Raw genomic sequence first — 26,921 nt, forward strand, 5'->3', positions numbered from 1 at the left:
GACAGGTGGTTAAAGCATTTGAGTGGTAATCTGAGGGTCGTGGGTTCAAACCCCGTCGCACCAAACATGCTCGCTCTTTCAGCCGTGAGGGCGTTATAATTTGACGGTCAATCCTCCAATTCGTTGGTAAAAGAGTAGCCCAAGAATTGGCGGTGGGTGGGGATGACTAGCTGCCTTCCATCTAATCTTACACTTCTAAATTAGGGACGGCTAACGCAGATAGCCCTCGTGTAGCTTTGCGCGAAAATTCAACACAAAAAAAAGTTTGAGATAAATACTTCTTTATCTGTCTTGCAAAACTGAAACCATCGTGTCGTAATTGGCTGATCCAACAAAAACAGTTTACTTTTGAAGTAATGTGAAATATGTATGCAAATTTTGTCAGGCATGACAAGCTAACACTGAATAAAACAACAAAATTCAGTTGGTTTAACATAAATGCTTGAAAAAAAAAAAACACATTAAGCATGAAAAATCATTAAGTTTAGGATCAATTTGAAAATTTTTCTTTTCTTCCAATAACTTTTATTCACAAATTACTTCCAACACGAAATAGTTCATAACATAATTATAAAGTGTTCTTATTAAATATTCCAACCCTTCTTCGTCTTACTAACATCGCATAAAGAGCATGAAGCGATAACAATATTCCAACCCTGAAATCGAACAAGTACAGTGTAATTGTTCCTTATAGGTGAAGAGAAACATGCATAATTCTACAGTTCAACTCAATATCCTGCACATGAAATGTTTTCGCTTCAGTTACCAGAAAGGAGAAAATGAAGTCGTCACCGAAAGTTGAATAATATATGATTGATTCCATGTTTTCAACTTGAAACGACTAGCATATACGTGGAGTCGCTACCCCGTTGCTGATTTGCGCCTCGCTAATCGTTGCATCTACAAGAAACTTCTAATCTCAATTACAGCAAGATCATATTTTCCGCTTCAGAAACGTCGAAAAATTAAAACTTCCACAACTAATTGCCTCGTACCGCGTTTACTGACTTTTACATTTCTTTCCGTGCAATGGGCGTCAAAGCCCATTAAAAAAAACAACAACAATAAAAGTGGAACAAAGAGTCGCCATTGTGCATTTTGGTATGTTTTTAATTAATCTGTCATTTCTGACTTGAGTTTAATATGTCTTTATTAGAATTATGCATATTGCAAACAACAGTTACGGTTTCGCTTTCCTTTAAATTAAAATTGAAGTAAAAAACACGCTTTTTATCTCGAATATTAATAATCAACTCTAATTCGATAGTCAGTAGTAAAACGTGGGTTATTTCCTTTCGTTCCTTTGGTGCGAGTATTATACATGAAATTACTTTCTGAAAAACATAATTTTTATATACGATACAACCAGCATCGTATAATTCCGTATAACATGAAACCTTCACAAATAAGAAACACGTGTACAAATTTGATACCAGTTTTATTAAACTTTATCAAATTCTGTTTACTATAACTAGAGAATACATTTCGAGTATTATTATATGGTCAAACATTAATTTAAAATCTACATCTTGTCTTAGTTATTAATACTTGCGAAATGTTTGTTTTAGAACATGTATTTTATACAACTTTACAAAATAATAGTTGATCGCTTCTGATTGGTTAATCATGGTTGCCTTAGCAACAGCATCATTGTCACGCACAATATGTATGTCATATCACTCTTAGTTTCTGACTGGTTTTAAAACGTTTCCTTCTGATTCTCGGTCTCTACTCTATTTCCGATACTTGCAAAACCAAAAAGATGTATTTTTTTTTTGCAATATCAAACGATTCGCGACATATACTGAAATCTTATAACACATTGTCTCTTTTCACTCTCTTAAAGAATTACTTCTCTTACGTATTTCGATCCATCATTTTTTCTTATGATTTTATAACGCATTGTCCATCTCACACTCTCGGGGGCTTCCCACCGCCGACCCCATGTCAGAGTCATTACTATCTTCTGCGCCTGTTGAGCCTCTCGTTTGTCCACTAGAGGGAAGAAATTCGCCACTTTTATCTATGACCTCATCTTCAAACGAAGAGTTTTTCTGTTCGATTCTTACGTCACTAAGGTCTGGATGAGGATTGGTTTTTGTAGGTAAGGTTTGTTCGCGTGATCCTCCTGATGATAGCAATTCGCGTTCTTTAGAATTCCTCCATTTCATTCGTCGGTTTTGGAACCATATTTTTACCTGTTAAACAATTAAACTAGTTATATCTAAATGTTTCATTTAGTGCCCGTGGCAACACAATATACATTAGAAGATTCATGCAACTAATCCTTATCCACACACATTATGGTAATATCTACAAGTAGCAAACTGTTTATTTATTTAAGACAATAATTGAGATTGTTGAAAATAAAACATAGAAATGAAATACTAACCTAAAGATATACCAATACTGTGTTGGACAATTCATGAGTAAAATATTGTGATGAAGTAAGAATTTAACAACAATATAATCTAGATTATTAATGTTTATATAGTGTATTAAAAGGTATAATTATGAAGACAGCATAAGATATCTTAGCCCTAAAATTATTAATGGATCAATCTTATTTTGAAAAATAATTTTGTAAACTATTTATGCAACAAATTGGATCCATGATTAGGTCAGTTACAACATTCGATTATAATAATAAAGTTTAAATACCATTAATTACTGCTGTTTATATCATTTCATTTCTGCTGAAGTGTCTCGAGCATTCTACACAGATTGTCAGTGACATCATCCAACCTCTTTCATCAGTTACAATAATCGGGATTGTTGAAAAAAAAACATGGTAATGAAAAATAGGTAGGTTAAGGCATTCGACTCGTAATCTGAGGGTCGCGAGTTCGAATCCTTGTCGCACCAAGCATGTTCCCTCTATCAGCCGTGGGGGGCGTAATAATGTTTCGGTCAATCCCACTATTCGTTGGTAAAAGAGCAGCCCAAGAGTTGGCGGTAAGCATTTATTTTGTTTGTTTGTTTGGGAATTTCGCACAAAGCTACTCGAGGGCTATCTGTGCTAGCCGTCCCTAATTTAGCAGTGTAAAACTAGAGGGAAGGCAGCTAGTCATCACCACCCACCGCCAACTCTTGGGCTACTCTTTTACCAACGAATAGTGGGATTGACCGTCACATTATACACCCCCACGGCTGGGAGGGCGAGCATGTTTAGCACGACGCGGGCGCGAACCCGCGACCCTCAGATTACGAGTCGCACGCCTTACGCGCTTGGCCATGGTTTATTTTGTATTTATGCCAGTTAAATAGCGAGGGTAGAAATTTGTTTGTCGTCTGACAGAGACCTTTTAGCTGCTTCATTATGTTATTTCACATTTCTGTGATATTTTCAGTAAAATTCTATTAATTAACTTTACTCGCAGAAAATAATAAAAATAACAATAAATATTAAGAAGAGAAACACATTATCGTTATTTATCGCAACCTAATTAAATGTTATTTTATTGGCTGTAGGAATTAGAAGACAATTTTGTAATAAAGTATTAGTCATGATAGAATAAAACATTGGTTTTCAGTATCGTTTTCAAGAAGGCAGGCTACAGACAATAGTATTTTAACAATAGGAACACAACCCAAGTGAGACGTAAGCTTCATATGTGGCCGCATACATCTCTAAATGCAAATAACGTCACAGCTGTACCCAATCAGAAATGTCTTTGTCCTCATTTGATCGGCCAAGTTAAAGATGGTCACAGGTGTGATAGACAAGAATAGCATTTCATTTATTCTGCACGTAATGGACAGAATACTTAAGGCTGATCTTTGTTGCTAAGGGGGGTGATCTTTTAATGTGAACAGTGAAGGCTGCAATATATTTATTGTGATCTGCAGTAGCGGACTTAAGATTGTTTGGTCCCAGGGGCTAATACTTTTTTGTGGGCCCTACGGTTTACGGATTTACAACGCTAAACATCAGGGGATCGATTCCTCTAGTGAATAGCAGCAGATAGCCCAATGTGGCTTTGCTGTAAGAAAAACACACTCACACACATACACATCCTATATAATTTTACATAGAATAAAATTATCAGTAGGCCTCCATTAAGACCATGAGCCCTGGTATTGAGTCCCCTGTAGTCCCTATCTTAATACGCCACTGGTGACCTCTATAATTACTAGTAATTTTCGTTCAGTTGCGGGAGAATGTCAAACCGTACGTGTTTTGGCAGTCGCTTGCTGTCGTTGGTATGAATTTTAACAAACGTCTAAGTAATTTCTCCTCGATTTTGTTCTTTTGTCTTACGCTTGCGTACCAGCGACAGGAAATCAAACTTTAATTTTCTATTCCCATTTTTAGGATACACGAAGTGGTGCATCATACGAAACGTTAACGCCGAATTGTGAAAAAAGTTCAAACTAGGTTTGTATTTGAGAATTTACTAAAAAAAAATGTGTACACGGTACTAGTTGATTGTTTATTTATACACGCGTTTTGATAACTTTGTACTTTATTACGCTAATTGGAAAATAGAAAAACAACTCAGTATTTTAGAACTGCAAGAAATGTTTATATTATGATAAGACAGTTTAAATAATGCCGGATAAACAAATAAAGAAGGTATAGCAGAAGATTAGGAAAGTTCGTGAATAACGTTATTCTTCTCTATTTATCATGGAACCATCACATGAACATGTTTATAAAACGTTAAAAATGGATATAAAATTTATTGTTACCAGACGCGAATACTATAGTTAATATGTATGTGGTTTATATAGGGATGTTACCAAGATAAAAAGGAACATTTGTTTTTCTGAGCTCAGCCGATTTAAAGTTAGAGTAAAAGCAGAAAATACTCTTTATACTATTTCTGTGGTTGAAATTTTTGAAAGTTAAAATCTCGTGTACCATTAAAATTAAATGTGTTTATTAGAGACCTATAATATCTATCATTTGCATTGTTTAAAGAAAGCCTTATTGCGCAGAATCGGAAACAGAACTCAACACAGTCTATCTCATATAATTGTATGAAATGCCCCGCAAATAATAAATAAGTTATAAAACAAAATTGAAGAGAATACACACTGAATAAAGAATGGACTGGTAGCTCTAAGGTACTTCAAAAAGTACGCTATAAACCGGGTTTCGATACCAGTGGTGGGCAGAGGGCATATAACTTTCGGTGTTTAACTACAAACAAACAAACCTACTAAAGTATTCTAAACATACGTAGTACAGTAATTATACGGCAATGATTGTGAAATGTTGGTAAAAATTATAATTGAAGATTGTATTTGAACAAATATCCAGAGATTGCGTTTCCTCAAAAACTATCCCCATCGCGCCAAACATGCTCGCCCTTTCAGCCGTGGGGGCCTTATAATGTGACGGTCAATCCGACTATTCGTTGGTAAAAGAGTAGTCCAAAAGTTGGCGGTGGGTGGTGATGATTAGCTGCCTTCCCTCTAGTCTTACACTGCTAAATTAGGGACGGCTAGCACAGATAGCCCTCGAGTAGCTTTGTGCGAAATTCAGAAACAAAATAAACAAATCCTCAAAAACCTAACACTGTTGATTAGTCACTGGAGGCAGTTTTTCTTGCTCTAAGATAACTATTTTTAAAACGATTGTCGAATTTTCAACCTTCTGACTCAAGATATGTATTTCTAACACGTTTCTAACAAGTTAACGAGTACTTTTCACTTTCACACTAACACGTGAAAATGCAAAATCTCTCCAAAGCTCTCTTCTTTCTATTGGTTCTTTTGACATTAATATCTTTATTGAGCATAATGTGTTTGTACGTCTGATTGCTCGTACCAATGCACCTAAAACTTCTCATGAAATGTGTATCTTATTTCCCGAATCATACAACAGAAAAACCAAAGATCTTCGGTTTTGATAGTTATCATTTATTGCACCTTCTACAATGTGATATTACTATCTTATTAAAGATTATATTATCGTCACGTTTAATTTTGGAAAAAAAGTATTTCCATAGTGACTAATATCTGTCGGAGAATTTGGTACTAATTCTGTATACTGCGCCTTAACTAAAGTAAATTGACTCTCCTAGTTTGAAAAACAAACAGTTCATTCTCGAACCATACATAGCACATTGAGAAATATGAATTCGTTAATTTATTGAGATGCATCCCTTTGCCTTATTGCCTGGGTAAAATGAACATACTATTTTTATTGCAACCCATTCCTGGTGCATGATTTATATTAGAAAGCCCGAGGAAGTGGGTTTAGTTGAACAGAGACTGAGCGACGATAACCCACACGTGTTAAATGGGGTTCCTAAATTTATCTGGTGATTAGTCAGATCAGGACAATAGTCATGGTTCCCTGGTTCACTTTCACTTTCAAGATATGGTTGTTTTCTTGTTTCAGTGCAAGGCTAGAACATAGGCTATCTGCTCTATCTCCACCACGTGGAATAGAAACCTCGGTTTTAGCATTGTAAATTCGTAAGCGTAATGCTGATCCACGTGATGTTCTAAGGGTGATTCTACTTCCTCATGTAACGTGTCCGCTGATAATGACTTATTGTACTTCCTCATGTGACGTGTCCGCTAATAACGATTTATTCTACTTTTTCATGTAATGTGTCCGCTAATAATGACTTATTCTACTTCCTCATGTAACGTGTCCGCTGATAATGACTTATTCTACTTCCTCATGTAACGTGTTCGCTAATAATGACTTATTCTACTTCCTCATGTAACGTGTTCGCTAATAATGACTTATTGCATAATTTTAATCCTAGATTAAGTTTAGCCCTTCCTTGCTTCCATAGAATATTTATAGATGTATATTGTTTGAAAACAATTAAACATGTTGCATACAAGTTAAAACTCATATTATTAAATAGAGGAACATTCTTAAAGAAACACAAAAAAAACATATACGTGATATATACAACATTATCAAGAGTACACATGGGAACACAAAAATACGATATAACGAAAACACACATACACATATATATATACATAATAAACACAATAAGAATATTAAATAAATAAATAACACACCCTGTAATATCTACAGCTTCTTATTAGTTTAGAATTCTACTTTAAACATGCTATTGGATTTAAGCTCCAAAGACGTTACTTTGAGGGTTTTTTTTATTTTAAATCTAACACCAAACATACGTATTTGTTAAAACCAAAACACAAATAATACGGTGCTAAGGATGTAATTAAGTTTAGGCTACACAACACAGTTTACACCTCACACAAAGAACAGATGATAAGATTTATTACTTTCCTCTGACTTTGGTTAAAAATGAGTTTCCCTTTTTTTGTTTGTAAATATCCTAAATTAAATCGTTAATGTGTTTTGAAATTATATATGGAAAAAGAACTAAAATATAGTTGAAACTACAGTTACTCTAAAAACCCGCAGGTTATAGTTACGAAAACCAGTTTTTTTTTTCTTATCTCATGGGAAATAAAATTGAAATAAAGGAATAAAAAAACAAGAGAGATAAAATTTATTAATTACGTAATTTCCAGTAAGTCATGGTTAGTTTGAAGGTTGAAAAAGCAAAAACTCGCGTGCAAAAAAAACTGACTAATGTCGATGCGTTATTTTTATTATTCTTATGCTTCAAAACTTTTAAATTATTCGAAAACGTAAAACAAAATTAAATTTATAAAAAGTAACATATTCCCCCATCCTAAGCTCCTCCCACAACAGCACAGCGGCATGTCTGCAGAATTATACCACTAAAAAGTGGGTTTCGATAGCCGGAGTGGGTAGAGGGCAGTTAACCCTTTATGTAGCTTTGCGCTTAATAACAAACACCAATTCTGCACGCCCTAAATAAGTATATTTACTGTGATCTAATGCATGTTTAAGGGTTAGAAGAAGTGGAGTTATTTAGGATCATTGTTAGAACATATTTTTGAATCTTTTGTTAGAAAACGATTAAAAGTGACCGAGTTATCAAAAGTACAATGTTAGGACAGGTTGGGTAGATTTATTTTTTTAATACTAAATTTATGAGGCTTGGCATGGCCAGGTGGTTAAGGTACTCGACTCGTAATCCGAGAGTCGCGGGTTTGAATCGCCGTCGCACAAAATATGCTCGTCCTTTCAGCCGTAGGGGGCGTTATAATGTTACGGTCAATCCAACCATTCGTTGGTAAAATAGTAGCCCAAAAGTGGGTGGTGGGTGATGACGACTAGCTGTCTTCCCTCTAGTCTTACACTGCTAATTTAGGGACGACTAGTGCAAATAGCCCTCGAGTAGCTTTGCGCGAAATTAAAAACAAACAAACCAAATTTCTGATTGATGTTTTTCAGGAAGCATAATATGATATTCTCTTGCAAAGCTGACACAAGGGCCGCCCGTAATTACTAACCGTAATGTTCACACTTTATTGAAAATACATTAGAGAAAGTGAATGTTTTATAACAGTTTTTTGGGGGAGGAGAGTGTTCGGATCGTATTCTTTAGTCACACAGAACTCATTGCCACAAAATGATTCAATAAACAGAGCTCAAAATTTACACAAATTTTAATAACATAAACTGGTTCCGTTTATTTAAAAAAATATTTATTTAAGAACTCCAGTTTATCAGCATTACATTTAAACAATTACACGAATAAAGATATAATCAAACCCTCGCGTTCAGTTGTTTCCCTGTTGTGTTATAGTATAAAAAAATGGTTGCAGCACATACCACTGTTATGTTTATAATTGTCTGAATCTTGAATACCCAAAGTGTAAATTTTTGTATGAATTTTTTATTTTACTACTAATCACTAGATGGCGCAGAAGTTTTGGATACGTACATAGATACTGACATACAAGCTAAGTCCGTTATACTGTTTCACCTCCTACCTGAGAGTCTTTGAGTCCCAGCTTTTCAGCTAGTTTCTTCCTGTCGGGTTTGCTTATGTACTTCTGAATCTGGAATCTTTTCTCTAAACCTTGACGCTGTGCGTCCGAGAAGACGGCTCGTCTCATCATACCTCGTCGGGGCTTCCCACGAGCAGTAGCCCAAGGAAATGTCGCTGGAAGCGGAAAGGAAACACCAGACCCTGAAGAAATCCCTGTAATACCATTAATGGTATGAAGACCATTGACTCCGTTAACAGGTGACACACCTAGTTATTAAAAAAATGTACTGGTTTTACATCTTTGAAATTATAGACTGCTTCATGTTCAAATAATGGTCACTAAGGGACGCTGTTTGTCATCACCCTCTGTATGGAGAACAGATTCTTCAAAGAACTTATTTATCGAAAAGTTAAAGTATACGAATTATGAACTATCTCAGAACGTGTGACGTTGCGAGTTTTTCGAACAAATTTTTTGAGAAAAACAAAGAGTTTGAAGTTCTTTACTTCTTCAAATTCAAAACAAACAGCATCTCGTTAATATTATTTAACAAACAAAGTTATTTCTGACAGTTAATCAAAGAGAAGGCTTCAGAGAACAAATTATATATTATCACAAAACTCACTGTTTTTTACTTCATTTGTTTGTTATGTTATATTTCGATACAGATTGTAAAAGACGCAGGCCTATGGGTGAAATACTACACAATAAACATCATATGCAGATAACAACGATATGAATATATCGATTTTTCTTATTTTATTCGAAGTACCTTGAACATTCGCAAAATATCTCTAAGAGATATACAAAAGTTTTTATTCTTGGTTGCTCTAGGATAAAACATACACTTAGAAAACAGGCAAGAAGAAACTCCTTAGCGTGTACAAAGAAAGATTTAAAAAATTACAAAAAATACGTGTCACATACAGCAGAAGAAAAGATTGAAATATTAAAACATAATGAAACGTTTGGTCTCCAAGCTTAACACGTTTCGTTTTAATTTATTTTTACCGATCTGTTTGAAAAGAAGTATTGTCTGATGTATTAATACTGTTGTAAAGTTTGTGTTTTTTTATCTGGGTTTTAAATTTCGCGCAAAGTTACACAAGGGCTATCTGCGCCAGTCGTCTCTAATTTAGCAGTGTAAGACTAGACGGATATTCGAACCCGCGACCCTCAGATTACGAGTCGCACGCCTTAACCCACCTGGCCATGCAAGGCCTCTTTCTTCGTGAAGAATCAATTCACCCTTATAATCAAACTTAACTGATAACATTGGCTAGGAGCAATGAGCACAATTACAATGACTAATATCGACTTTCTGAAAACACTATAAAAACGTATTTTGCTGGAGTTATGACTGCTAAAAAAACACCTAAAACTTAACAATGAACATTAAACGTGAGAAATAAATTAACATGAATCTTAGCTGAAAGGCTTTTTTTTTTTGGCCACAATGGAAAGCGTCTATTGGTCTGTTTGTTTTATATTTCGCGCAAAGTTACTCGAGGGTTATCTGTGCTAGCCGTCCCTAATTTAGCAGTGTAAGACTAGAGGGAAGGCACCTAGTCGTCACCACCCACCGCCAACTCTTGGGTTACTCTTTTACCAACTAATGGTTGGATTGACCGTAACAGTATAATACCCCCACGGCTGAAGGGGCGAGCATGTTTGGTGCAACGGGGATTTGAACCTGAGACACTCAGATTACCAGTCGAGTGCCTTAGCCTTCTAGCCATGCCAAGGCCTATTCTTTTGGGTCTAAATAAATCACTTGGCAATTGTAGCAAGTATAATAACAGAAATAAATAAATCGGGAAAGTATAATTGATCTCTTGTTTGTTTTAGTAATATGAACAAAGTTATACAAAGGGCTATCTGTGTTCTGCCCACCACAGGTATCGAAACCAAGTTTCTAGCAATCTATCTACCACTATGTCACTGGGTGGCAACTGAATTTACGAAGTTAAAACGGTACATCTAATATTTAAATGTATTGAACAAATAATTTGTTGTAAAAAAATTAATTCTGTTTTTGTTTTAGTGATCATCCATAATTACTCGTTTTATGAGCTCAGCTCTATGTAGCTGTGAAGCAATTTGTTTCCTTTATGAGATTTGGAAACACAGTGTTAAACAAAACTGGTCTAACTATTAGATTGTTCGAAAACTAATAACAGATTTAAAACTTTAAATGTAATAAGAAATAAAAAAATCAAAAAGAATCTTTATTAAACAAAATAGGAACACAATGAATCACCACACTTTTGTCAGCGGAAAACAAGATTATTCATAAAAATAAAAAAAATATTTAAAGCCATTCTGTACTACTTCTCTGTTGATGAATGTCTTGTCCTGTAAACAGTTGTCCAAATGCTTGAAAACGTGATAGTCAGTGGGCAACAGGTCTGGAGTGTAAGGAGGATGAGGCAATGTCTCGTAGCCCATTTTGTTGAACTTCTGGAGAGTCATTTGAGTAACGTATGGTCGAAAATCATCATGAAGCCAGGTTGGTACTCTATGGCTGACTAGTGCTAGCATTTTTTCATGCAACTTTCTATAAATATATTCCAATTCTTGACAGTAAACCTTCCATAGTGATGTTCTGGCCTCGGTTGAGCAAACAATAATGGATAATACTGGCCACAGACCATTTTACAGTGACCATAATCTTATGTTGGTGAAACTTTGGCTTTGGGAAGTGTTTTAGAGCCTCGTCGTGGTTGAGCCATTGCGCAGATCGTTTTCTGTTGTTGTAAAAAATCCACTTTTCGTCGCAAGTGACAATTCAATCAAGAAATGGGCCATTTCTGTTGCGCAAAATCAGCACAGAGCACAGTTCAAAACAGCAGTTTTTTTCTGATTTTCATTGAGTTCGTATGGAACCCATTTGTCAACCTTTTTTCAATTTTCCAATTTGCTCGAGATAGTCTAAAATTGTGGAAATGCCAACATCCAATCCTTGTGTCATTTCTCGAACACTCTGACGCGGGTTCCTTTCCACTGATGTTCTCAGTTGGTTGATTCCAACAGCAGAAGGACGTTCTCTGCCTTCCTTATATTCAAGAACCACATGTCAATTGGGAACATTTTGGAGCCAACTCTGTACTGTACGTTTGGAGGTGGTTCCTTCGTTCCATACTTGGCTAATATTGTGAGCTGTTTGTGATGTATTATGACCAAGTTTAAATTCATTCAAAAAATTATTCGCAACTTTTTTCACATCATTAATTATAAGGGTATAAAATATTGAAAATAAAGTCTTAGAAAAGAACAAAAGCGCTAATGAATAGAAGAAAGCTTTAGTTTTACAATGATATATAGGAAGTCGTAAAAAAGATATGTTTATTATCCCTATAAATAAATAACATTTTAGTATAAAAATCCGCCATGGTTTTTCAAACAACCTAATAGTTCATACCTCATTCCTCTATTTGTTCTGAAAATAAACATATATTCGTGCATTCTTGTTTAAAATACGCATGTCATGACATTCATGAATATCATACCACAGTGAAAAGAAACTCATCATGACTTTTCACATTTCTTTGTGCAGTATATTAAAGAACAACATAAATGACAAATTTCATCCAAAATACACTATTATCTCAACAGCTTTCTCGCAAGCAATAATTTATAAGATTTAAGAATCTTTAAACATCATAGTATTTATAAATAGGTTTAAGCAGAAATCCCTTTTGTCACAACAACATGTATTCTTTACCATTTTCTCTGGAGACTAAACCAACAAAATGGACGTTTAGAATACTTATAAGTTGAGCTTCTAAGGTCTTGCAAATGAATTCTTTTAAATCTAGTCTGTAATAAATATACGGTTCCTTTTATCGATGAAATATTCCAATACGTTACAGTGAAGGTGTTTTTCTAATATTACAGAAGCAAAGTTATTGGTCACTTTATGTTTGTGTTTGACTGGCTTTTTTTTTTTTAAGATAAAGCGCATGTTTGCCAACAAACGCTTAAACTCGCAGCCAGGAGTAGCAAGAAAACAACTCACCCGTGAAATATTGAGCTCTGCACGCTATTAGAGACTGTAATGGCGAATCCATGAAGGTACGGGGCACGGGCTTAGCTACCATTGCAGATGTGTAGTTATAACCTGAAAGGGATGTTGTGTAGGAACCTGAAAACCAACAACAATATTTATATGGTAACACTTCTTGTTTCAAACAGATTGTACTTATAAATAACAATTATTAAAGTTTATTTTTATCTCATAATTATACATATTGTGACAAATACATAGATATAATCAATAATTTTAAAATACACATGCAGTTGCTAGCTTCATCGTCATTTGTTAAACAAAGCAAAACTTAAAATCCTTCGGATGCTGATTTCATTAATTAACTAGAATATTTTTAAGAAATAAAAAAATGAATTTCCTTGTCGTACACATTTAAAATTGTTTTCTCTCTAATAAACGTGTTTCTGTTGTTTTTAAGTATCCAGAAAAATAAACACATAAAATAGTTTACAGGCTATGGCTTTCAATGCTTTGTATTACATTATATCTGAATCAACAGGTGACAGGCTATGGTTTTCAACGCTTTGTATCCCATTATATTTGTGCAACAGGTTACAGGCAATAGTTTTCAATGCTTTGTATCCCATTATGTTTGTGCGACAGGTTACAGGCAATAGTTTTCAATGCTTTGCATCCCACTATGTTTGTGCAACAGGTTACAAGCAATAGTTTTCAATGCTTTGCATCCCATTATGTTTGTGCAACAGGTTACAGGCTATGGCTTAAAATGCTTGTCTTAATATTTGTTACATAGCGTGCTCTGACGTTCAATTGCAATTACCTTGGCTTATAACTATTTTTTGTCAAAGTTACAAATTATTTTTCTCCAAACTTGAAAAGTGATATTTCAACAGCAACCATGGTCACATCAAATGAGATCAAACTGACGAAGACACTTAGAAATTAAACTAACTGAATTATACATGAATTCAAGTCTTATATAAAGAAGAGCAGATGAGTTAATTAACTGACTTAACAGTATATTAAACAGTTTTGTGGATATTTTAATAGGACTAATTTTCTGACCACCAACTGTACATTTTCGTGTTTTTATACTATTGGAGTTTCTTGTAAATAAATTTAAAAACACCTTAGGTTAGTTTTCATATAGTAATCTAATATTATTATTTTTTTAAAATATAGTTTCATCTAGTATGATAATTTAATATTTTTTTTAAATTGAGACTATATCATATTAATAAGAAATCGAAAAGACTTTTAATTCTAGTTTGAAAAACACTTCAAACTTTAATATAAGTCACGATACCAATATCTGGAATCATGCTCTTGCATTAACACTAGAGTTTTGATAGCAAACATTTAGGGAGAGAAATAAAAATCCATTTTACTCCACTGTCAAAGTAAGGCTTAAAGATAATTTTACCTCACCGCAGTAATAAAGTATGAAAATATAATTACTTCATTATAGTGTGATTTTTTGAAGTGATTTTTACTTCACTGTAAGAGTAAGTCCTGAAGGAATTTGTTTACTTCTTGTAGAAACTTTGTTGTGGTGTAAAACCAACTGGCTGGAAATAATCGTAAATACGGCAGTTTGGTGAAGTTGTTTTCTTATTATTTTGCGCATTTCTTTTTACAGTTTAAGTATTATAAAACTGAAATACTTTTAAGTAGTATTGTTCGTTGTTGATATTTGAAGTAAAATTACTATTGATCAATTACATTTTTAAACAATAACGCAACGATGGAAATACACCACTGTTCGCCAAAAGTAGCTCAACATCGTTTGATTTTAGTCGATAATGCTGTCAGACGTTTCACTGGTGAAATACTAATTACAGTTCTGCGAATTTTGTATATTAAAGCGTTGAGTTACTGTTAGAATCGACTGTAATAAACTGAACGTTGACAGAAAGATATTTCACTATACAAAATGCTCTTCTAAGTTATGAAAACACTGTGTTTTACCTTCACGAAAGATATTTTGTTTCCCAAATTCACAAGTGTGTAAACTATTGAACAACAAAATCTTTTGTTGTTGTTGTTGTAGCGATACAAACACGTAAGTTTGTTTATCTGTTTCTTTGGTGAATTAAATGTAAAACTGGCCGTTCCTACGTTTGAAGTGATAGAGTAGTTGGAAGTCAGCTAGTCAACACCACCAACTCTTTAGAAACAGTTACTGTCCTAATGCACCCATGGCCTCACAGCGCCAATTGTGACTTTTATTTTATTTTATGTGTATATGTATGCTGGATGAGTGGTAAGTCTTCGGATTTACAACTCTAAAATAATGGGTTTAATTCCCCTCGGTGGACACAGCAGATAGCCCGATGTGGCTTTGCTTCGTTTGTTTGTCTTGAATTTCGCGCAAAGCTACTCGAAGGCTATCTGCGCTAACCCTCCCTAATTTAGTAGTGTAAGACTAGAGGGAAGACCGCTAGTCATCACCACCCACCCCCAACTCTTGGGCTACTCTTTTACCAACGAATAGTGGGATTGACCGTCACATTATAACGCCCCCACGGCTAAAAGGGCGAGCATGTTTGGTGCGACCGGGATTCGAACCCGCGACCCTCGAATTACGAGTCGAACGCCTTAACACGCTTGACCATGTTGGACCCGTGGGCTTGTTATAAGAAAAACTCACACAAACACATATATCTTTTAATTCACCACAAAGACTGTGCGTCAGTTAATGCTTTTGTGTTCCATTATTATCTTTAAACGATTATGTTTTCAACACAGTTTTCTCCAGTGTAAACTTATTATGTGGAATAAAGTAGAAAAAAAAAAAAAACTTGTATGCTGGTATTGAGGACTTGATACGTTAAACATATCATCGGGCAATAGATAATTAATTAATATATTTTCGATAAAACTTAGTAGTATCATCAAGTTGAATGGGCTGATGATGAATACAAAATAACATTAAGATAATACGTTATTTTACAGCCATATTCAACTATAATGTGGACGATAAGTAAACAATAATAACACTAGATGTTTAGTTTTACCAATCATATAGGATGACCTAAAGATTGTATTGCTTTATTATTGTTCCTACTAAATATTTACCTATTTTTTTTATAGGATGACCTAAAGATTGTATTGGTTTATTATTGTTCCTACTAAATATTTACCTATTTTTGTTATAGGATGACCTAAAGATTGTATTGCTTTATTATTGTTCCTACTAAATATTTACCTATTTTTGTTATGTCTCCCGCTAGTACAGCGGTAAGTCTACGGATTTACAACGCTAATATCGAGGGTTCGAATCCTCTCGGTGGACCCAGCAGATAGTCCGATGTGGCTTCGTAATAAGAGAAACACAAACTATTTTTAAATTTTCAACTGTTTTATAAAATCATATGAGTATAAGCACATAACAAAGACTGAAACACTGAAATTCATGTTGTAACCTGAACGGTAAGCACAAAAAACAAATGTTAGTGTCTGTTTATTGGGAAAGAGACTCGTATTGACCTGGGAGGGTCAGGTGCAAACACTCTCGACTGGTTTCGTGTGGTTTAAATTTAGAATAAAACTTCACGTGTCTAATTTAGCAGTGATAGACTAGAAGGAAGGCAACTAGTAATCACCACCCTCCGCCATCTCTTTGGTTACTCTTTTATCAAAGAACAGTGAGAATGATTCTCACTTATAGCTCCCTTGCGGCTGAAAGGACGAGCATGTTCAGCGTGACAGAATTCGAACTCGCCACCCTCAGGTTGCGAGTCAAGTGCCCACCAAACCAGCAACTCGTGCCAGGCCTCCAACTCTGCATCGTAAAATGACTCGGCGAAACGTTAAAGTAAAATAATGTATGGATCATCAAGTAAACATTCTCTCCTAAGCTAGTTTCTTAAACTCGGGACCAGACGTGGTATTTTGCTTTAACTAGCCTGCTGCGGTCAGTAGGTCCAAGGTTCGGGCCATTCCTTCATCTATGGTTCCCCTATAACTGCAACAGTCTGTCACATTACTTTATTAAGAGTCAGAACTTCGAAGGCTGTGACTGATGATAACTCGTAGCGTTCCTTCTGGTAAGCAGCTCTAAGTTCGGGATGGCTATCTCAAACTACGCTGTCTATTCTGACTGTTTAGCCTACGTATTGCGAAAGGTACAGTTAAAGTTGAAAATACCAAACATAACCTACGGTTACTGATTTCGGCATAATGGTCTTTAATAACAAGGAGAACTGAAACATGAAATCTAAGTGTTATGTTCTGAAAAAACCATGAACGTTCTGTGAAAATATATGCTCGTTTGTTTTTAGTTCTGTTTTTATATTTCGAGCCTCAACTTTGAAAAGTACTTTGTATAATCGATTATTATCACTTATTATCGTAAATAACTTGTCAGGGGCAGAGTTTGGATTTTCTGCTCAACGAAGCAAATAACGTACAAAATTATTGATTATACTTTGATGAAATTTCAGGTTTGAAGACTTAACGTAAAATTACGAATCGACTGTCGTTAGCGAAATATCTGTTACAGATGGACTGACGTAAATGTTCTAATTTCGTCATTATCTTTGTGGTTTATTAACATAGGGTTATATGGCAAATTTGAACTTCTCAAACAAATGAGAAAATCATTAATATATTTGGTACAATTAATAACCGACATTAATGCCTGAACTATCACGCTTTCCTAGGTTCATTTAGGGGAAGGGGGGTAGGTTCTATACATATTATGAGAACCTCTAATTTTGACAACTATTCTAACTTAAAAGAAAATTACACTTTTTACAAATGTTTTAATTACTATTCGTCATTGCGTTTATTTGACTCAGTGCATTAGAAAGTATCACGAGCATTCGATTCTTTCTCGTGTTCTGACGTATATCTATAGCGTCATAACTCACAACAGTCACCGATCGCCGATAAAATGATACACGATTATGATTTTTAATAAAACCCTTTACATCCGTTATAACGTTGTAAATTACGCGACCACGTTATAAATACGCCTTTTAGTTACGCAAACGTATGTTCTTTATTGCTTGTCTGTCAGAACACTTTCGGAAATAAGACATTATTTAATAGTATCAACTATTTCAGTTAAATGTCAGTGACATAGAAATCCTGTTCACCGAGGTGGAAAGTGGCAATTTATTAAATTATTAAAATCAACTATAAGCCTTGTCTGTTTCTTAATTATTTCACTAGAGGGTGATATGCAAATGTACAATAACCAGGATATAAAGTTAGTTAGATGTTTGCTTCATAATGTCAAATATACAACTTCCACATTATACGAAATATAATTTGCGGAAGAAAAGATACATCTATTAATATTTCTCATGAAAAGCTCTCTCAAATATAATTTATTATTTCTACTAAAAACATTCTCTGTCATATTTAACAAAACCTTAACTGTAGTACATTGAAACTTACGCATTTTATCTTTATACAAATCAAAATAACCTCGACCACGTTCTGGTGTTGATATTTTGCTTGACATCTCTTTCCGAACATTAAAGTAGATTCACAAGCGTACACTTGATACAACATTCAATTGTCTATCTAATAACTAAGTGCCGAAAGCCAAGTTACTGGTTCAAACAGTATTCCAGTTACTACACATATATATGTTTAGGTTTCCTAAAATAGCTTGGCGATCATACAGTAGACCAGTCACTGACCGAATCTGAGTATTTTCAGAATAAGGTTGTGTAAGATATATTCTTGGTTAAAATGTTTATATTCTATATTGATGTCGTTGTCGGCATGCATGGTGTAGTAATTGAGTAAATACCCGAGTGTTAACAGAGAAAGTGGCGTGTGATTGGACAAACGTGTTCGAGTTTTTATTCTGGTCTGTATAAGTTATTTTGAACATCTGTTCCACGAAAGACACCTGTTTTGTACAAAACGGTCCGCGTTTGGAATAAGTTTTGTGAAAACAGATCAATGTTTCGTTCAGAGAATTTCTCTGCATTCGGTGTGAAATTATCCATCGTCACGTGTCAAAAGATATAAAAATCAAATTGTTCGACTGTCCAAAAATAGTATTGAAGAAAAGAAACATTACCAAACATTAGAGTGTCCCAAGTGTATATGTATCCATAATCCTGAAAGATCATCAGACAATAAAAAATGCAAAATCTTCTCATGGACGCCGAAAAACTACTGATTCAGATGACCGTGTTTTGAGAAGGTTACAATTTAAAGATTGAAAGAAGTATTACAACGCCTTATGACAAGGTATTCAGATAAACAGTAAATAGGAGAATGAACATATGACATTATTTTGCAAGAAGAGCTATCGGCAAACCAATATTAACGAAAATTCCCGCCGTCACTGTTTTACTTGAGCAAGATAATATGTCGAGTTATCAGACGAGTCCTATTTTTGGCTTGTTAAAGCTGGTGGTAGGATTCGTGTTCGTTGTTTGCCCGGAGAACTGATAAAGGAAGACTGTCTTTCCCGCAGGAAATGGTGCAGTAGACGTTTGGGCAGCTATTCATTATTGTGGAAAAACTATATCTCATTTTATCCAGGGAACTATCAGCGGCGTCTTCTTCAGGCATCACATGAAGACAATATTTCTGCAATGTGTTTAGGACAATGTTTGGCAATAACGTTGTATTTCGGGATGACAATGTCACTGCTCACAGTACGCCTATTGTACAGGATTGTCTCGCCCAAGAGGAAGTTACAAGATTTTCATGGCCACCAAAGTCTTCAGAATGTAATCCTATCAAGAACTGTTGGGTAGAATTAAACCGGAAGATTATTAACCACGACCCTTAACAAGCTGCTGTAGCTGAGTCACAGCGCCTTCTAGTGAGAAGTTGGGAAAAATCACTGCATATTATATCAATAACTTCATAATCGACTACATATCACTTCGCTTTGCAGAGGTTATTAGAGAAATAGGAGGAGCAACCAACCACCATAAAGTGAAATGAGGTTACAGTTTCTATCTATAATAATGTGTTGTTATATTTTGTCATTATACAGCTGTATATATTTAGGCAAGGTTTTGTTGAGATAAGTGAAATTCTAAATCACACATCTTTCAACAGGCGTGGTAAAATTCTTGGTGTTTAATAAATCGTTCACAATGTCCATAGAACCTATCTTTTTATACAGATTACATATGTAGATGTATAAATAACACGCATTTCTCAGTTAAACAACAATAAGTGCATTTGTAATTTTTCTTAATAATAATGGTCTTATTTGTTACAAAATATGCAAACATTTGATCCAAGTCGTGACGTTGAGGGGCCATTAAACCTCGATTTTCAACACGCAGCTCAAAGGTTTAAATTTTATCAGTTTCATCCTTAAAGTGTCTGCACAACTTTATCTAAACTACTCAACCTGGATCTAATTAACTAAGTTTATAATTGTGATCTGATTAAGTTACATATAGGTCCAAATAACTTAATCCAAACTAAACGTCCACCTTAATACATACGGTGCTTAACTGCACCATTCTTGTTAATATCTTAGCAGCTGCCAGTTTCCAGATCTCAAGTGGCTACCACGGATTATTCCACATCATTTATATATCGGATGAACGTACGACAACGTTAAACTTATCTTAATTACCACACATTAGTAATACACTATGAGGTAATGTCTTCCCTTCATAAGAGTAATACCTGCCTAAAAGTCAGCGTATTATGTACAGAGAACGACGAGAATCGGCCACGTTATTTGTTACTAATTATTTAATTAATTGTCAAATTATCAATGTGAAGTGTAAAATAGTTGTTTTCAATGTGATTTATTATTATTTTCACCAAGAGAGACGTGGAACAATTTTTATTTTACCTGACGTTTCATGTCACGAACTGTTTTTAACACGTTAAAAATACGTCACTTCGTTAAAACATGAAAAATGTACGTTTTACAATCTTGTTAAGGTATAAGATACACACGTCATTTTGGATATTGCGCCGAGATAACGCTAAGTTAACAGTTCGAACTACCGTAACTGAAGGCAATTTGCGCTACAGTAATTCAATTGTTTGTTTGTTTTTAATTTCGCGCAAAACTTCACGAGAGCTATCTGCGCTAGCCGTTCCTGATTTAGAAGTATAATACTAAAGGGAAGGGAGCTAGTCATCACCACCCACCGCCAACTATTGGCCTCCTCTTTTACCAACGTATAGTGGGACTGACCGTCACAGTATAAGCCCCCCACAGCTGAAAGGGCGACCATGTTTGGTGTGACAGGGATTCGAACTTGTGACCCTCGGATTACGAGGTGATAAGATATCAAGAGACATAAGAGAGAAGAGATGCTATGCTTACGACCCTCGGATTACGAGCCGAGTGTCCTAACTACCTGGCGATGCCAGGTCTCAGCAATTCGAAACGTCTTCCAACTACTGCAGTCTAATGTAGGTTCTTACACTGTCACAGAACGAGTAAATGCCCACTCTAATAAAAACATCTTTTGAATAGAATATATACTTCATATTTAAACACAATATTTAGTACTTATTATACACGGTATAAAGCAATGGGCTGTTTGAGAGTAGCTGTACGTTTAAACTTGAACAAAACAGCTCCGATTTAACTGTACAACACCCTGTATCTTAGTTGTAATTTGTTGAAACACAATTTAGGTATTTGAATGTTTTTGTTTTTGGAATTTCGCACAAAGCTACTCGAGAGCTATCTGTGCTAGCCGTCCCTAATTTAGTAGTGTAAGACAAGAGGGCAGGCAGCTAGTCATCACCACCCACCGCCCACTCTTGAGCTAATCTTTTACGAACGAATAGTGGGATTGAACGTAACATTATAACACCCCCACGGCTGAAAGGGCGAGCATGTTTGGCGCGACTGGGATGCGAACCCGCGACCCTCGGATTACGAGTCGCACGCCTTAACACGCTTGGCCATGCCGGGCCAGGTATTTGAAATCATACTCTTAAAATCGTTCAGTAAGGTAAAAGTATAATCAGTTAATAGACAGAGTTAGTATAAAATGGTATAAGGTAATAAAAACCTAACTCTAAAAGAAAACTTTAGAAAACTTTTTCTGGTAGCTCAAAAAACATATGAAATATGAACCGTGTTCACATTCACACTTGATAACAATAATCATTAAATACACTGTACGCAGTTCAAACAAACATTAGTATTGATTTCGTAGCAACAAAATGTAGTGCTAACAATCAGGAAAAGTGGTCATTTTCACCAAATCGACATGAGACGAGGACAGGCATCACTGGACAACAGTTAAAGATGTAACACCTTATTGTTGTAATCTGTTCCACTGATGTTATCGTGTAGGTACTTGCCAAATTTACCTTTTTATCTCAGTTTAATCAGTTTTCTACCGACAGTAATAATTTAAAGTAGTCATTTTACCACTGTCAAATCGACTCAAAAAATACCGAACTTTCGTTCATTTCAATCTAAACAGCACGGCCATGTTACCGCCAATTTCGTTGTCTTGCCCAACTGAAATAAGACAAAAGTATTGGTGAACGTAGGCCGCACGTGTTGAAAGTATAGTTCTATAGCCCTAAATGACACGTGCAAGCTCTGTAAAACTACATTATGTCTGGGAAACGAAACCGTAATCACTGTAAATGTATACATGTATGCTCAGAACAGAATCGTGGTAAAGGAAGATAGACCCCTTTTTCAAAACTGTGGTTTTCATATGGAAAACAAATGCCATTTTATGTGACAGAGCCGTTGCATAACTTGGTCTTTCCTCATATCTCAGTTGGCTATAAATTCAGTTCCCATGAACAACTCAATAGCTCCATATTGGCATTCAGCCTGTGCACATGAATTATTGAAGTATCGAATTAATGTTTCAGCTTTTGTGATGTAATTTTACATTTATGGGGCTACAAAATGCCTAGGCTATTTTATATTAACTTATACATATTGTTAAGGGATTGATTAAATCTTTGTTTTTCTCTCGTAAGACTCTCAAGTATCACTATTTTGAATTAAAATCTGGCAGAGACGTAAACGTCAAAGCACTTTGAACGTTAACTTTTTGTTGTTGTTTTTCTTTCCAAAATTCAGTTTTGTTTTGATTTTGCGCAAAGCTTCTCAATGAGCTATCTGCGCTCTGTACATCGCTGGAAATCGAACCTCGAATTTCAACACTGTAAGTTCTGGCACTTATGTTTGAAACATGAATGGGCGAAATTACATATGAAAGAATCTGGTAATAAAAAAAAAAAAATCATTATTCTTCAGTTCCTTACGAGGCCCAGAATGGTCAGGTGGTTGGGAAACTCAACCCGTAATACGAAGGTCGCAGGCTCGAATCCCCGTCACACCAAACATTCTCGTCCTTCTAGCCTTCAGGTCGTTATAAATTGAGCGTAAATACCACTATTCGTTGGAAAAAGAGTATCCCAAGAGTTGGCGGTGGGTGATGATAACTAGCTGCCTTCCCTCTAGTGACTAGACTGAGTATAGTCCTACATTACTAAATTAGTGATACCTAGAGCAGATAGCGCTCGTGTAGCTTTGCCCGAAATTCAGAAATAAACAAACAGTTCCTTGAGATTATTATTTTTACACTCTTAATGAGTCAGTGGTCAGTGAATCGAACTGTATATCTCGGATCTTGTGGTTCTCGCCCCATTAGCTGGGCCCAGCATTACCAGGCGGTTAGGGCACTTGACTCGGAATCTAAGAGTTGCGGGTTCGAATCCCCGTCACATCAAACATGTTTGCCCTTTCAGCCGTGGGGGCCTACAATGTTACAGTCAATCCACTGTTCGTTGGTAAAAGAGCAACACAAGAGCTAACGGTGGGTGGTGATGACTAGCTGCCTTCCTTCTAGTCTTTCACTACCACATTATAGATGGCTAGCGCAGATAGACCACGTGTAGCTTTGCGCGAAATTCGAAACAAAAACAAGCAAATGCCCTGTTACCGCCGAAAAACATCGCGTATCTCACTCTGAGATCGCGGGTGCATGAAAATGTAACAGTCAAGTCTCACTAATCGGTGTGGCAACAGTAGCACGAGGATGTCTCGCACAGATAACTCTTGAATAGCTTTGTGCGAAATACAACAACAAACGAACTATTCTACCGTTAGGTGTGATGTTAACAGTAACGCAAGATCTCAGAAACTTAATTTGCGTAATTTTGAACTAGTCTCAAGATGGTAATTGTTGTGTTTGAAATTTTAAAGCATGATTCTGGTCTAAACTCTAGTCTTCACATGGTTAAAAGACGTCCCAACGCACTTAATAGGAACTAAATTTTTATTACAATCTTATAAGGAGCTACATAACGTTTATTTTTCACAAGATATTTTAGGCTCATGGAAAAATAATCCATTACAAAATGGATATTCCGATCTTAGAGGACCGTTATCTTTGAAAAGTATCCAATATGCTTGAATAAGAAAGCACGTTATATTAATGTAATAATAACTTGATGAACAACAATTTGTAAAAATAATTTTGTGATTTTGTTTTTGTGTGAATATACTTCACGTTTCGACAGACTGATGTGATGTCTTCCTCAATTATGGAGCATCTAATACACTAATATGCAGTACTTTCATTATCATAGTTAGGATTGTTTTGTTGTATTGAATTAAGCACAAAGCTACACAATGGGCTATCTGTGCTCTGCCCACCACGGGTATCGAAACCCGGATTTTAGCGTGTAAGTCCGCAGATATACCGCTGAGCCACTAAAGAGCCATAGTTAGGAATGAACAAGAGAGTTGTCACAAGGAAATCACAAAACGAAAGAACTGCTTTATTAGGACCACGACATATTATGTTTATGAAGTTCATATTCGCGGCCGTTTCTCTGAAACGCCCATTCTCCGGATAAAGCAGAAGAAACGTTTAGAATTAATGTTTTATTTTACTCAACACAAATGTTTCGTCTGTACATTTTTTCTCATATTAAGGTATAAATAACATTTTAAACATTAGTAGAAGTGGAAAATTTGTTCGAAAAAAGACACAGAAGATCATTACGAAAAAATAAAAAAAAGCAATAGACTGGATATTTTCCCAGACATGACTAATAAATATTCCTTAAGATTACATACTTGTTAAGTGATGATGTATGGCTCCAGTGATTTACGTATGAAATATATATATATATATATATATATAGACTAAAATCAGAGGTACAGTGTCTTCAACTTGACATTCCCTCAAAAATGATGGCACTAGTAAATTCAATTTAAGAGAAGCAATATATACATATATATAATTCACTTTTTAACAGGCGGTAAATACGGATAGTGAAAAAACTTCCAATGATATTTCGAAGATTCTGAGATTTGGCAGTACATATTAGTCATTAAATTAGATTAATCATTGGAATTCCCACAGTTGTGGTCTAACTCAGCTGATTTACAAATGTGTTTTTCAGATGTGTCCTAAAGAGAACTCAGAAATATAAAAAAAAAATATGGTTTAAAATTTATATGAAATATTTAAAACGAGTAGTATGTGTCATACAGCTGTCGTTATGTCGATGGATGTAATAAAACTGTTCAATCTTTAGAGACTATTTTCTATAGATTTACAAAAACAAAACTGAAGCGTTCCAGAAATCATCATAGATGTTTGACGCACGATGGTTGAAACGTAATTTTAGCGTAAAGGAAAATCCGTGTAAAATAGCACTGAGTTACCGTTGCACACTCAAAGTAGTAACTTTGTATCATCATAACACCGTCGTAATTTTGCAAAGATTATAAATAGCATTGAATAAACTCAGTAAAATTGTCACTAGTTTAACTAAAATATTTGGTATCTAACAGAACCTCAAGTATTTCGTTAATGTTATAATAAACATGCAACAACAGGAAGTTATGTATGCAGAAAATAATACACTTTCGAAGAATACGCTTTATTTTTTCTCAAGTGAGTGTACGAAAAGTGTGTTTAGATATTTATTAAAAAAACTGTAACAGAAAAGACGAGGTAACGTGCTTTTAGGAATGTTAGACCTTTGGTCCACAAGTTCAGTACCACAAAGAAATATATATATATATATATATACTGAAATTGACCAAGAAGTTCGATCTCTTTGGAATATTGAGTATTTTATCAAATGTCTCTTACCTGAGATAATGTTTCGTATTTCGTTTCAACTTGGTGTTAATATGTAAAGAAGCGTTTCTGAAGCATGGTTTTAAGTTACCATCCTCAGGATGACGTACATTTGGTACATTTATCAGATTCTCTGATGCAACATCAATATTTCCTCTGTTGTTTTGTTATAAAAAATCTATTAAAGTTAACCATTTTTCTTTCGAGCTCATGTATAACAATTACTTTTATGTATATATCTATGAGAGAAATAACTAGAATGGTTCTGTACTGGCTATTGCTGACCACTCCATACTATATATAGTATCCGTTTAGATTGATAATCGTAACAGAAAAACAAAATGTCCTTCCGTTCACAGAGGCACGGGATCGTTTTGTTTACCACCCTTGTTTCGAGTCTTCAAATGTTTGGAAAATTGTATTTCGAACAACCGTTCTATAATACTACTAACACATTGTTTAGGAGTGAGATTTTTTTGTGTTTGAGCAAAGAATGGGGAACTATTAATAATACAATATTTTTCTTCGTTTACGTAAAGACTATAGGGAGATATGTTTAGAATGGTCTAGTCAAAATTACATGCTATTTTATACTACAATGATAAGAAACGCTGGTGCATTTATAATTAAACGAAAATATACTTTAGAACAGAACTTTTCGGAACAATACATTTGTTTAATTGTCGAATAGATGTTGGAGTTTTCAACTTATATTCTAAACGGATTCCCTGAAAATTCATTTTTTCATTCACTTAAAGTAAGTCGCTCACTTTAAAATGATATCAAATAACACCTAAAGTTTATATACAAAGAATTCAATAAGTTTAAGAGTTAACACAGGAGGTTCAATAAGTTTAAGAGTTAATACAGGAGGTTCAATAAGTTTAATTTTTAATATAAAAAATTCAGTAAATTAACCTATTTTTTATATTAAGGATTCAGTAAGTTAACCAGATTTTGTATATTAAGGATTCAGTAAGTTAAGCCAATTGTTTATATTAAGGATTCAGCCAGCTTAACTAAATGCTTATTATCAGAGGGTTTAATAAGTTTAA

The 26,921-nt window shown here is 34.9% G+C and overlaps 1 protein-coding gene across 2 annotated transcripts in view; it reads right to left on the reverse strand.

Annotated features, from left to right (window-relative positions):
* Positions 1-1,421: 1,421 nt before the first annotated feature.
* LOC143244586 (homeobox protein DBX1-B-like) overlaps positions 1,422-26,921 on the reverse strand; it is a 33,578-nt gene continuing 8,078 nt past the window's right edge. Inside the window, exons 2-4 of one of the 2 annotated variants that reach the window (XM_076489558.1) lie at positions 12,833-12,958; positions 8,815-9,026; positions 1,422-2,198 (exon numbers count right to left, since the gene is read on the reverse strand). In XM_076489558.1, the coding sequence (XP_076345673.1) occupies positions 1,893-2,198; positions 8,815-9,026; positions 12,833-12,958 (644 nt within the window). In that variant the 3' untranslated portion in view covers positions 1,422-1,892. Of the gene's footprint in view, positions 2,199-8,814; positions 9,081-12,832; positions 12,959-26,921 lie in introns of both variants that reach the window. The other variant, XM_076489551.1, reaches the window with a different exon arrangement.

Source organism: Tachypleus tridentatus, chromosome 1, assembly GCF_004210375.1.
Source record: "Tachypleus tridentatus isolate NWPU-2018 chromosome 1, ASM421037v1, whole genome shotgun sequence".
NCBI classification, from domain to species: domain Eukaryota; kingdom Metazoa; phylum Arthropoda; class Merostomata; order Xiphosura; family Limulidae; genus Tachypleus; species Tachypleus tridentatus.